This window comes from Nematolebias whitei, chromosome 11 (genome assembly GCF_014905685.2).
Source record: "Nematolebias whitei isolate Nwh7 chromosome 11, NemWhi1, whole genome shotgun sequence".
Lineage (NCBI taxonomy): Eukaryota > Metazoa > Chordata > Actinopteri > Cyprinodontiformes > Rivulidae > Nematolebias > Nematolebias whitei.
Window position 1 is genome coordinate 49,038,457 of NC_056508.1, and position 13,680 is coordinate 49,052,136.

General features: G+C 43.0%; 1 protein-coding gene across 1 annotated transcript in view; it reads left to right on the forward strand.

Moving 5' to 3' along the window:
• Nucleotides 1-13,680, forward strand: part of LOC119417405 (interleukin-1 receptor-associated kinase 1) — a 40,362-nt gene that overhangs the window by 23,803 nt on the left and 2,879 nt on the right. The window contains exons 2-8 of the mRNA XM_037684607.1: nt 1,728-1,944; nt 2,011-2,079; nt 2,152-2,231; nt 2,322-2,528; nt 11,122-11,186; nt 11,266-11,377; nt 11,505-11,626. Of these exons, the coding sequence (XP_037540535.1) occupies nt 1,728-1,944; nt 2,011-2,079; nt 2,152-2,231; nt 2,322-2,528; nt 11,122-11,186; nt 11,266-11,377; nt 11,505-11,626 (872 nt within the window). The remainder of the gene's footprint in view (nt 1-1,727; nt 1,945-2,010; nt 2,080-2,151; nt 2,232-2,321; nt 2,529-11,121; nt 11,187-11,265; nt 11,378-11,504; nt 11,627-13,680) is intronic.

Here is a 13,680-nt window from a genome sequence, read left to right on the forward strand (position 1 = left end):
CTGAGCTGCAGGTGATGCACATCATCCTGAGCTCGTTCTCAGTTTCTAGTAGAAATGATGTCGCTCACAGACCAGTTTTACTTCCCGACATGCTAACACTGTTAGCGTTAGCCAGGTGGAAATGACACAGGTCACACACGTGCAGTCAGGTCAGTTTCTCACCATCAGATAAAAACGAACAGATCAAGTGTTCACATGGACACTGTTCCAGTTATGAGTCGACGTAAACCTCCCGTTTCCTTCTGATCACAAATTATTTCAGATCACGCTGAAGAAACAAAAAATTACCTGAACAGGTGTTCACATGACGAGTTTTTATTCTGAACGGCCATTTGATCCGGTTAAATATGTCCATGTAAACACAGCTAATGTTCTTCAAAAGACTAAGGAAGTTAAAGTCCAGGTCCTGATGGCATAGGGGGTCGGACTCTTAAGAACTGAGCCCTGCAGCTTGCTGATATTTTCTGTTTTCTTTTTAACATGTCTCCAAACCTTTAGGGTCCCACAGCTCTGGAAAGACTGTTATTGTTCTAATCCCAAAAACCAAGACTGCTCAGTCCCTGAACGACTTCAGGTCTGTTGCCCTGACTTCTTTAGTTATGAAGTCATTTGAAAGCTGGTTCGGAGACACTCTTGTTAAAAGTTGAAGATCATTTGAACCCACTTCAATTTGCTTTTAATTCACATAGAGGAGTGGACAACGCAACAGGAACTCTTTTAAATATGATTTTAGGACACCTTGAAGGTATAAAAACCTTTTTAAGATTGCTTTTTATTGACTTTCATCTTTTAACTATATCAGCCCCACATCTTAGCAGAGAAATTACAACGTCTGTACCGTCTGGCCTCTGGCCTCATCTCATCTCATCATCAAATGCTTTGGGCAGAATGGATCAGATCTCGGGGATTTTACTCAGGCACATTCCGTCGGTGAGGCCATGTAATTTGGACATTTCGGAACCGTTTGGACCAATACAGACTCAAGGTAATATCATTAAGTTCTGCCTGTCCCCAAAACAACTGTGTGTTTATCTGAATTTGGCTCCTCTGGCTGGCCTTGAAGGCCATCTTATCTGAACTGGCCTGGAGAAAATGTGACCTGACTCTCACCACCCTGAGAAATTTCCAACTGATCAACCCGAGGAAACCAACTGAATAAACTTTGTGTCATCATTTCAGGAATCTTGGATTCCCATAGGCGTTATCCTTGGCCAATCCCCAGCATCCTCGAGAATGTTTACAGATCTCGCCGGAGGAAACTGGCTGATTATTCCATCCATATTAGAACTCCTACAGTGCCCTCGAGAGCGTCCATGGAAATTGCTCACCACTCTCGTCAACCCCCCCGCAGAATGTCTATGTCACTTTGTGCGAAGTATTTTTTAATATTATTTTTTCTTCTCAGCCAAGAAGAAAAAGTCTGATAGGATTTTTTTTGCCTCCAATTCCTACAAGTGTCCAGTTTCATTACTTTTTTCTGTCTAAACAGATCTCACTTGTAAATGAGTCTTCTAGGCTCAATGTGACTTATCTGTCTAAATAAAGGTTGAATGAATGAATCAACTCTACAGAAGTGGGTTATCTGTTGGTTACCTACTTTGTCTCATCTATCGGGGTGCTGGTTACCTGTTGTGTGCAGCCATACAGTTCCACCTCTTCGTCCATATAAAGGTGTTGTTGTACCAAAAATCGTTCATTTCAAGAGACTCTCTGACCTTTGCTTCCAGTTAAATGTTCAGCACCAACACCCACAGAACCTGGTTCTGTTGTCTGCAGCCTCTGAGGTTCTTGAAGACCAGACTGCCGTACGATTGGCTGAGAGGAAGGACAGGCGGACTGACTGGGTGATGAACCAATGGGGTAGCAGGAACGGCCGGGTCGGAGAGCTGATTGATCTTCTTGAGTCTTTGCAGCTGTTCAGACCTCGAGACATCATCCTGGGCCGTGAGTTCACCTCTGACCTCTGACCCTGAAGAACCATTCAATGTTTAACTGATTGTGTGTCTGCAGAGACACAGAATATGAACCCTCTTCCTCCTCTGCCTCCTCTTTCTGACCGCTCTTTGACGCCGCCAGCAGGTAAGTGTCCGGCGCAAACTTCAGTCTGATCAACTCCTACACCTGATCAGTGACTGCACTGCTTTTGTACAGGCGGCGAGAGAGGGCGATCGTTACCTGGACCTGCCCCGCCTCCCGTCAGTCTGTACTCAGAGGAACACCAAGGAGCGCAGGTAACATCCACAGTCCGTATCAGAACCACACAACCTGCCACACAAGAGTGTTGAAAGAAAGAGTTCATATTTGTTATCATCATGAAACAGGAAAGGCAGCAGGACGTTAAAGATGAGGTCACCGCCCCTCTGACTCTGCTCGCCACCAGCCATGCAGTCATCAGCTGGCCCTACGAAGAGGTGCACGCTGGGACACGAGGGTTCTCCCAGGCACAGCAGATTGGGGAGGGGGGGTTCGGTGTCGTTTACCGCGCTTCTCTAAAGAACATGGACTGCGCTGTCAAGAAACTCCGACAGGTCAGCCAATAACCATCCAGCAGGAAGGTGGTGTTTTTTGAGAAGGCAGGAAAAGCACAGGAAGTAGGGAATCACAGACAGGAAGTACGGAAACAGGAAGCTCAGAAACAGAGAGGAAGTACAGAAACACAGACAGGAAGTGCAAAAACACAGACAGGAAGTACAGAAACAGACGGGAAGTCCAGAAACACAGGAAGTGGGAAGAGGTGGCTGTGGAAAGGTGACGGCTGGTGTTGTGACGGTGCACGTTCGTGGTGAGATGTATTGTGTCATTTCCTGTTTGTCTGTCGGTAGCTCGAGTGAATTGTTTGTTCGAGTCGTCTCTGTTTTCTGGATTTATCTTTTGCAGTTTTTCATTCTAGTTCACAAACACACTCAGTACAGTTGTTTCTCTACTGTTGGATAGTGCTTAAACACCTCTTATCTTTCAACACTTCTCAGTTTTTATTGGTGTATGTAGCTCTGCTAGCTCCTGCTAGCGTTAGCTTAGCATGGCTGCTGCTTCTCTCCCTGCTTCCTGTTCTCTCTTGCTCCGTGTGTCAGATGTTTAGTTCCTCCTCTGCCTCCTTTAGTGGTAATGATACATGTAACAAATGTAGTCTTATGGTAGCTTTGGAGGAGAGGCTGTCTGAACTGGAAGCTCGGCTCCGCGCTGTAGAAAAACCAGTAGCTAGCCAGGTCCCCTTAGACAGTGTGGAACCACAGAGGCTAGCTCCCGTTAGCGGTCCTCCAGCAGACCCCGAGCAGCCGGGACCCCAGGCCGGCTGGGTGACGGTCCGGAGCAAGCGTAGTGCTAAGGCTAAGCCCCCAGTTCACCACTGACCCGTTCACGTTTCTAATAGATTTTCCTCGCTCAGGGACACACCTGCTGAGAAGCAGACCCTGGTTACTGGAAGCTCCATAGTCCCAAACGTGGCTTTAGGGACTCCAGCGGCCATAGTCAAATGCATTCCGGGGGCCAGAGCGGGCGACATAGAATCTTATCTGAAACTGCTGACTAAAGCTAAGGCTAAATACAGTAAGATTGTTATTCACGTCGGCAGTAATGACACCCGGTTACGTCAATCGGAGGTCACTGAAATTAATGTTGCTTCGGTGTGTGACACAGTTACTTTACCAGAGCAAAATCATCAAATCATTAAATGTGGATTATTGAACATCAGATCTGTTTCCTCTAAATCCCTGTTAGTGAATGAACTGATAACTGATCATCATATTGATTTATTGTGTCTGACAGAAACTTGGCTACAACAGGAGGATTTTGTTGGTATAAATGAATCCACTCCTGTTAATTATTTAAATGTTCATGTTCCTAGAACAACTGGCCGAGGTGGAGGAGTAGCTTCTATGTTTCAGTCAGGATTATTGATTAATGCCAAACCAGTTATTAGTTATGATTCTTTTGAATCGCTGTCCCTCAGTCTTTCTCATCCAAAATGGAAATCAGAAAAGCCACTTTTACTAGTTGTTATATATCGTCCACCAGGAGCTTACTCTCAGTTTTTGTCTGAATTATCAGAATTATTAACTGACTTATTATTAAATACTGATAAAATCATCATAATGGGTGATTTCAATATTCATGTGGATGTTGAGAGCGATAGTTTAAGCATAGCCTTTAATAATTTAATAGACTCATTTGGTTTTACCCAAAACGTCCGCACATCTACTCATTCTTATCATCACACTCTTGATTTAGTTCTGACCTATGGTGTAGAGATTAAGGACTTGGTAATAGTTCCTCAAAATCCTGTTCTGTCCGACCATTTTTTAATAACCTTTGAGTTTACATTAAATGACTACACAGTCACTGAGAGTAAATTTCATCTCAGCAGGTGCTTATCAGAAAATGCTGTAACCAAATTGAAACAATCTCTTCCATCAATGTTTCCTCTGTCTTGCAGAGTAATGCATCAGAGAACAGAGACTTAGATCATCTAGTTGATCATCTTACAACTTCAATGCAAACTTCACTTGATAAAACTGCTCCACTGAAAAAGAAAGTAATCAATCAGAGGAAACTGGCTCCTTGGTTCAATTCTGAGTTACGTACTTTAAAGCAGCATCTAGAAACCAGGAGAGAAAATGGCGCTCTACTAATGTTGAAGAATTTTATTTAACTTGGAAAGATAGTCTGCTAACATATAAAAAAGCTCTCTGTAAAGCTAGAACTTTATATTACTCATCTTTAATAGAGGAGAATAAAAATAACCCTAGGTTTCTGTTTAGTACTATTGCTAGACTAATTAAAAGTCCCATTTCTGTTGAACCATGTATCACTACAACTATAAGTAGTGATGACTTCATGAGATTCTTTATAAATAAAATTATTTCAATTAGAGAGAAAATTCAAACCATCCTTCCTTCTACTATCTCTAGTCCCCTGTCAAATGAGACAACTTTAAAAATTTCACTAGAGCCTGATTTATGTTTGGACAGTTTTTGTCCTGTTGAGCTCTGAATTGTCAAAAATAATAACCTCATCCAAACCATCCACATGCCTGCTAGATCCCATCCACATGCCTGCTAGATCCCATCCCAACCAGACTGTTTAAAGAGGTATTTCCCCTTAATTAATGTCCACATTTTGGATCTACTTAATTTGTCCTTAATGGATGGTTATGTACCACAGCGCTTTAAGGTTGCTGTAATTAAACCTTTACTTAAGAAGTCTGATCTTGATTCAGAAATTCTGGCCAACTATAGATCTATATCTAATCTAACTTTCATCTCAAAAAGTCTAGAGAAAATAGTTGCAGGTCAGTTGCATGAACATCTACAAAGAAATAATCTGTTTGAAGAGTTTCAGTCAGGGTTTAGAGCTCATCATAGCACAGAAACAGCACTAGTAAAAGTCACTAATGATATTCTCATGGTCTCAGACAATGGACTTGTGTCTCTACTGGTCCTGTTAGACCTCAGTGCTGCATTTGATACAGTTGATCACAATATTTTACTACAGAGGCTTGAATATGATGTTGGGATTACAGGAACAGCTCTAAAGTGGTTTAAATCATATCTATCTGATAGATTCCAGTTTGTAAATGTAAATAATAAATCTTCTTCATAAACCAAAGTTAGTCATGGAGTTCCTCAGGGCTCAGTGCTTGAAACAATACGCTTTACTTTATACAGGTCCTTCTAAAAAAATTAGCATATTGTGATAAAGTTCATTATTTTCCATAATGTAATGATAAAACTTAAACTTTCATATATTTCAGATTCATTGCACACCAACTGAAATATTTCAGGTCTTTAATTGTTTTAATACTGATGATTATGGCATACAGCTCATGAAAACCCAAAATGCCTGTCCCAAAAAATGAGCATATTTCATCCCACCAATGAAAGACAAGTGTTTTTAATACAAAAAACACCAACCTTCAAATAATCATGTTCAGTTATGACTCAATACTTGGTCGGGAATCCTTTTGCATGAATGTCTGCTTCAATGCGGCGTGGCATGGAGGCAATCAGCCTGTGGCACTGCTGAGGTGTTATGGAGGCCCAGGATGCTTCGATAGCGGCCTTAAGCTCATCCAGAGTGTTGGGTCTTGTTCTCTCAACTTTCTCTTCACAATATCCCACAGGTTCTCTATGGGGTTCAGGTCAGGAGAGTTGGCAGGCCAATTGAGCACAGTAATACCATGGTCAGTAAACCAGTTACCAGTGGTTTTGGCACTGTGAGCAGGTGCCAGGTCGTGCTGAAAAATGAAATCTTCATCTCCATAAAGCTTTTCAGCAGATGGAAGCATGAAGTGCTCCAAAATCTCCTGATAGCTGCTGCATTGACCCTGCGCTTGATAAAACACAGTGGACCAACACCAGCAGATGACATGGCACCCCAGTGACTGTGGAAACTTGACACTGGACCTCAAGCAATGTGAATTCTGTGTCTCCTCTCTTCCTCCAGACTCTGGGACCTTGATTTCCAAAGGAAATGCAAAATTTACTGTAATCAGAGAACATAACTTTGGACCACTCAGCAGCAGTCCCAGGCGAGATGCTTCTGACGCAGTCTCTTGTTCAAGAGTGGCTTGACCTGGGGAATGCGGCACCTGTAGCCCATTTCCTGCACACGCCTGTGCACGGTGGCTCTGGATGTTTCTACTCCAGACTCAGTCCACTGCTTCCGCAGGTCCCCCAAGGTCTGGAATCGGCCCTTCTCCACAATCCTCCTCAGGGTCCGGTCACCTCTTCTCGTTGTGCAGCGTTTTCTGCCACACTTTTCCCTTCCCACAGACTTCCCACTGAGGTGCCTTGATACAGCTCTCTGGGAACAGACTATTCCTTCAGCAGTTTCTTTCTGTGTCTTACCCTCTTGCTTGAGGGTGTCGATGATGGCCTTCTGGACAGCAGTCAGGTCGGCAGTCTTACCCATGATTGTGGTTTTGAGTAATGAACAAGGCTGGGAGTTTTTAAAAGCCTCATGAATCTTTTGCAGGTGTTTAGAGTTACGTCGTTGATTCAGATGGTTAGGTTAATAGCTTGTTTAGAGAACCTGTTCATGATATGCTCATTTTTTGGGACAGGCATTTTGGGTTTTCATGAGCTGTATGCCATAATCATCAGTATTAAAACAATTAAAGACCTGAAATATTTCAGATGGTGTGCAATGAATCTGAAATATATGAAAGTTTCATTTTTATCATTACATTATGGAAAATAATGACCTTTATCACAATATGCTAATTTTTTGAGAAGGACCTGTAGATGCTTCCATTAGGTAAAGTTATTAAAGAGCATGGGATAAATTTCCATTGTTATGCTGATGACACACAGTTATATTTGTCCATTAAACCCAATGAATCCAATCAGCTACTTAGACTACAAGCATGTCTTAAAGACATAAAAACCTGGATGACCCTTAATTTTCTCCTGTTGAACAGACAAGACTGAGGTTTTGGTTTTTGGACCTGAGCACCTTAGGAATGAATGTTTCAGTCTTTCTCCCTCCTTAGATGCATTAATCTGTCCTCCAGCTCTAATGTTAAAAATCTTGGTGTTATTTTTGATCAGGACATGTCTTTTATCCCCCCACATTAAAAACGTTACTAGAACCTCCTTCTTCCACCTGCGTAATATCACTAACATTAGAAACATCTGATCTAAAGATGATGCAGAAAAACTGGTCCATGCATTTGTCACGTCTAGACTGGACTATTGCAATGGTTTATTATCTGGGTGTCCAAATACTTCTTTAAAACGTCTTCAGTTGATCCAAAATGCTGCTGCCAGAGTCTTAACTGGAGTTACTGGGAGAGATCATATCTCTCCAGTTTTAGCTTCTCTCCATTGGCTCCCTGTCAAATCCAGAACTGAATTCAAAATCTTACTTCTAACCTACAAAGCTCTCAACAACCTAGTTCCATCTTATATTACAGATCTTATTGTTCCATATTTTACTAACAGAGCACTTCACTCTCAGACTGCAGGTTTACTTGTGGTTCCTAGAGTTTCCAGCAGCAGAATGGGAGGAAGATCTTTCAGTTCTCAGGCTCCTCTCTTGTGGAACCAACTTCCAATCTCTGTCCATGAGGCTGACACATTATCCAGTTTTAAAACTAGGCTGAAGACTTTCCTTTTTGATAAATCCTATAGTTAGGGTCGGCTTGGGTTTCCTGAGCTGTCCCTTAGTTCTGCTGCTATAGGCTCAGACTGCTGGAGGACAAACTGACCACAATGTTCACTCTGCTGCTGTCTTTACTTACTCTGCTCAACCTGTTTTGTATTTGTAATTATTTTTTCTATCCTTAACATGTGTTTATATTTCAGGTACTCCTGGACCTGGACCTATACCTGGACCTACCATTCTGTGTTTGTCTGTCTCTCCTTCCTGTCCTCTCAACCAGCCGGTCAAAGCAGATGGTCTCTTGTCCTGATCCTGGTTCTGCTGGAGGTTTCTTCCTGTTAAAGGGAGTTTTCCTTTCCACTGTCTCCACTGTGCTTGCTCAGGATGGGAGACTGCAACGAAGCCAAGATTCATCTTGTCTGCTGGATTCCTTAGAGAGAGAATTCAAAAAGTGTTCAATACAAAAACAACTGGACTTTATTTGTAACAGAAGACGTTTCGCTCCTCATCCGAGGAGCTTTCTATGTGTGTGTCTTCTCTCACTCAGCCTCTGAACCTGTATCTCTCACTCTCTGCTCTTTGAATTGAGAAAGCTCCTCGGATGAGGAGCGAAACATCTTCTGTTACAAATAAAGTCAAGTTGTTTTTGTATTGAACGCTTTTTGAATTCATCATGTCCTGGATGACTGAGAATCTTCACCAGCACTTAGATAGAGAACTTTACTAATTGGCTTTCATATGAATGTTCCTGTAAAGTGCCCTGAGACAAGTTTGTTGTGATTTGGCGCTATAGAAATAAACTGAATTGAATTCAAGTACAAAAACACAGGAAATGCGGAAACTTTTTTTTCTCCATCGTTTAACATACAATATACAATATCTCGTAGAGGTACAAGGTATGCAACATAGGTAGGAAAGAAAAATAAACAGGAACATGGGTTTTAGACTAAAGAAAGACAAGCACATTAACAGTAAGGCAAATAAAAGGCAAGGGAGCAAGTTTTAAAACAAAAGAAAAGTAGATATGCTAGCAACAAAGTCCATGCTCAATAATCCAGGTATATAATCTAGCATTTTTCAGTCAGGTCATCTGGACAGTTTCTTTTTTGTGCTGAAACGTTTTGCCTTCGATGCAGAAGGCTTCATCAGTCTGACTTATACAAGTTAAAGTAGAACTGAAATATTTCCTCATTTACTTGCTCCAGATCATCAGTCATAACACCATTGATAATTAGTTGTTGTAAGGAAACATAGGAAGTGCAGAAACATACAGGAAATGCAGAAGCACAGACTGGAAGTACAAAAATGGACGGGGAGTAAGGAAATACAAGAAGTGCAGCAACACAGACAGGAAGTACATAAACAGACAGGAAATGCAGGAAGTGCGGAAACACTTTAAAAAATTTTTAATTCAACCTTTATTTATACAGGTGAATCCCATTGAGCCTCGAGTACTCATTTACAAGAGAGACCTGATTCAGACAGACAAAAGTAGATAAGGAAAAGAGAACACAAGTGGGAGGGGAAGTAAAAAAATGGTATCTCACACTATGTCAGACATGTTTCTGTTTTTAGTTTTCTACATTTGCCTTATAATCTAACTGGTTTTGCTACTTTTTTGCATCTTATTTTAATTTGTAAAAAAGTAATAATAATATCTGTATGCCTTTTTATAACTGTCTATTGTTGTCACTGTTGTCCATTGTTGTCATCTTTCTTTGTTGAAATCAGGTCTCTCTTGTAAATGAGTCCTGGAGGCTCAATGAGACTAACCTGTAGAAATAAAGGTTGATTGAAAAAATGTCCTGGCCAGGACACAGTGTGAAAGTTGCAAAAAAAGACCATGCACTAACAGTAACATACTAATGCCATCATAATACGTTTATGCATGAGGAGGCCGACAAAGGCGGTGAGTTGTCTTTGAACAGTGCCAGATAGTTCCATATTCCTGATAAGAGATGGCACAGTGTCTATCAGCCGGCTCAGCTCTAACACAGGTCCACAGATGTCCTCAGGACGGGAGAAGTAGGGGAGTGGGGGAGCAGAGCTTTTTGTTCACATAACCTCCAGGAGAAATTTGAGATAGTTGGCCTATTCAAGGTCAAATGGGGAAACCAGATTCAGATGACAGGCCAACTCTGCTTTGTTTTTTGTTTTTTCTGTCTGCCTTCATAATTCGCTGGTACATCTCATGGTGACGCTAAACAACCAGATTTTATAGTCACACCACCGGGCCGTGCTTGTAGCATTCTCGAAGGTTGATTCCTTCCGGCCAGCAAGTTCCAGGAGCCGAAAGTGGTCTGCAATTCTCAGAAATTGCATCCAGCTTACGGCTTAGTTCACACAGCATCCGAGTCTGAGTGCTGGAAGCACAGCACATTCCTTTCCACAAGCCGGGCAGCCTCACAATTGACAAAACTGCTACCAGTGTTTTCCAACTTTGTCGATATGCCAGATAACCGCCAACTCCAAAAAGCAGAAATCCTGATATAAATCCAATTATGTATGAATCTTCTACATCCTCAACGGACATTGCGGTCAGACACAACATCTTCCACTGCCCCCAGGAATCCATAGTATATCCAGCTGCGAGTATCCCTTCAGGGCATGAGGGCTCTCCTTTGCCCTGTCTTGTCATCGAGAAAATTTTATTGCAGCTGACCAGATCCATAATATACAATTCAGAAGATATGTAAAGAGAGTCTTAGAAATCACAGGACAGAGAATAGAAGCTGGAGGGAAGCAGGAGCGGGAGGAAAAGTGCCTGTCTTCGTCAAGAGCATGCAGGAAGTGGCACAGACAGGAAGTACAGAAATAGACAGGAAGTCTGGAAGCAAAGGAAGTGCGGAAACAACCAGGAAGTGCAGAAACAGACAGGAAGTCCGGAAACACAGACAGGAATGCAAAAACAGACAGGAAGTACAGAAACAGACAGGAAATAGAGAAACAGACAGGAAGTACATAATTTTTTTTGTGTCTTAGAGGAAGTGGTTGATGATTGGTCTTTGGTGTTGCTGACAGGACTGTCTGATGGACTGGCCCCAGTTGAGGAGAAGCTTTCAGACTGAAGTGGAGAACCTGTCCAAGTGGGTCACAATGTCCACAGTTTTTTTTATTTAGAGTTTCAGTGTTCAGGTCATCTATCTTCATCTGTGTCTGCTTCAGGTTCAGACATCCCAACATCGTGGATCTGCTGGGTTTCAGTGAAGGAGGAGGTGCAATGTGTCTGATCTACAGCTATATGGAGAACCGATCACTGGAGGACCAGCTGCACAATGTAACAACACAACTTAACACAAAGTAACACAACGTGTGTTTTACCAGTGTCCGTGGATTTAAGGAGTGTGATACAGGAGTGATTTTCTGTGTTTAAGGCTGTTTGTTTGTTTGTTTGTTTGCGCCAGTCATGTCTGATCCTCTCATGGCCTCGAAGGATCAGGATAATTGAAGGAGCAGCAGCTGCTCTTCAGTACCTGCACTGCCCCCCAAAAGGCCAAGAACAGCTGATACACGGAGACGTCAAGAGGTCGGCTTCTAAACACACGCACACGCACACAGGACTCTGGATTGACTTCCAGTCATTTCTATAGCCTGACCCTGACCCTAAAGATTCAAGGTTCTTTATTGTCATTCACATCTCTTATTGTACATGAGGTGGAACGAAATTGTGTACACAGGGTCCCAGTTTCATCCAACAACAGGAAAAATATAAATTGTAAAAGAAACAGTAATAAGGATCTAAGACAGCCAGGAGGGTCAAACTCACTTACAAAAGGGGGCCAAAATTAAAACCTTTTTCAAACTATGGGCCAATTTCAGAAACTACATTAACTCAAATCAGATACCCAACATCTTTTCTTGGTCACAGATTCCTCAACAAGAGCTTGATTGATCTCATTTGATGTTCTTTGTTGTGCTTTCGACATCGTAATCAAAGATTACTGAAAAAATTCAAGAGATAGAAGTATTTTACGTTTTACATAACATCTTGGGGACCAGATAAGATGTCAACGAGGGCATGGGCCTTGAGTTTGACACATATGGTCTAAGTCATAAACTAAGAAATACGCTAAACACTAATAGTGCAAACCTAACCCTAAACCTAACCCATCAACGAGACTGTTGAGTCAAGAAGTCTGTTGGAGTCAGTCTCTCCACCATCACAGACATCTACACCTCCAGATACAGGAAGAGGGCTACCTGCATCATGAAGGACCACACTCACCGCATCATGAAGGACCTCACTCACCCAGCACACACACTTTTTGCCCCACTCCCCTCAGGAAGGAGGTTGAGGAGAATTAAGCGTAGAACCACTAGACTGAGGAACAGCTTCTACCCTGAGGCTGTTACACTCATGAATCTCTAACCAGAATAATCACTGTGAAAAATCACATCATGTTGCTGCTGATCTGTTTCATGTTACTGCTGATCTGTTTCATGTTGCTGCTGATCTGTTTCATGTTGCTGCTGATCTGTTTCATGTTACTGCTGATCTGTTTCATGTTGCTGCTGATCTGTTTCATGTTACTGCTGATCTGTTTCATGTTACTGCTGATCTGTTTCATGTTGCTGTGTTCATTTGTACTCATTTGCTCACACAGACGAATGTTCATGTTGCTGTTTGGCGTAATGTTTTTGTATTACTAGCTTAGCGTATTTTTAGTTAACATTTTTCTTATAGATCTTATTACTGTTTTTCTTTACAATTTATACTTTTGTTGGATGTAACTGAGACTCTACACAATTTCGTTCCACTGCATGTACCACATGAGATGCAAATGACTATAAAGAAAACTTTGACCTTGACCTAATGTTCCCCCTTTTACATGCCTCCCGTCACGTTTCCCTCATCACATTCCCCTGTCATGTACCTCACGTCACGTCCCTCCTGCCACGTGCCTCCTGTCACGGTCCCCTCGCTGTCACATTCTCCCGTCATGTGCGCCATCATGTTCTCCCGTCATTTTCCCTCATCACATGCCCCCCATCATGTTCCTTCATCATGTGCCCCTGTCACTTGCCCCCATCACGTTCCCCCGTCACGTGCCTCCCGTTACGTGCCCCCGGCTATCACGTTCCCCTGTACCTGCCCCCATCACGGTATCTTGTCATTTGCCTTCTGTCACGTGCCCGTCACGTTCTCCCGCCACATTCCCCCGCCACGTTCCCCCGCCACGTGCCTCCTGTCAAGTTCTCCATGCCGTCGCATTCCCCCATCACGTTCCTCCACCATCACAGTCCCAACCATTATATTCCCCGTCAAGGTCCCTCATCACGTGCCCCCGTCATGTGCCCCTCTTCACGTTCCCGCATCACATGCCTCCCGTTATGTGCCCCCTGCCGTCATGTTCCCCCATCACGTACCTCCCGTCACATGCCCCCCGCTGTCACATTCTCCTGTCACTTGCCTCCATGTCACGGTCCCCCATCACGTGCCCCCCGTCGTCCCGTCCCCCCATCACATGCCCCCGTCACATTCCCCCGTCATGTTCCCCCATCACATGCCCCCGTCACGTTCCCCTATCGCATGCCCCATCACGTTCCCCCGTCACGTGGCCCTGTCATGGGCCCCTGTCA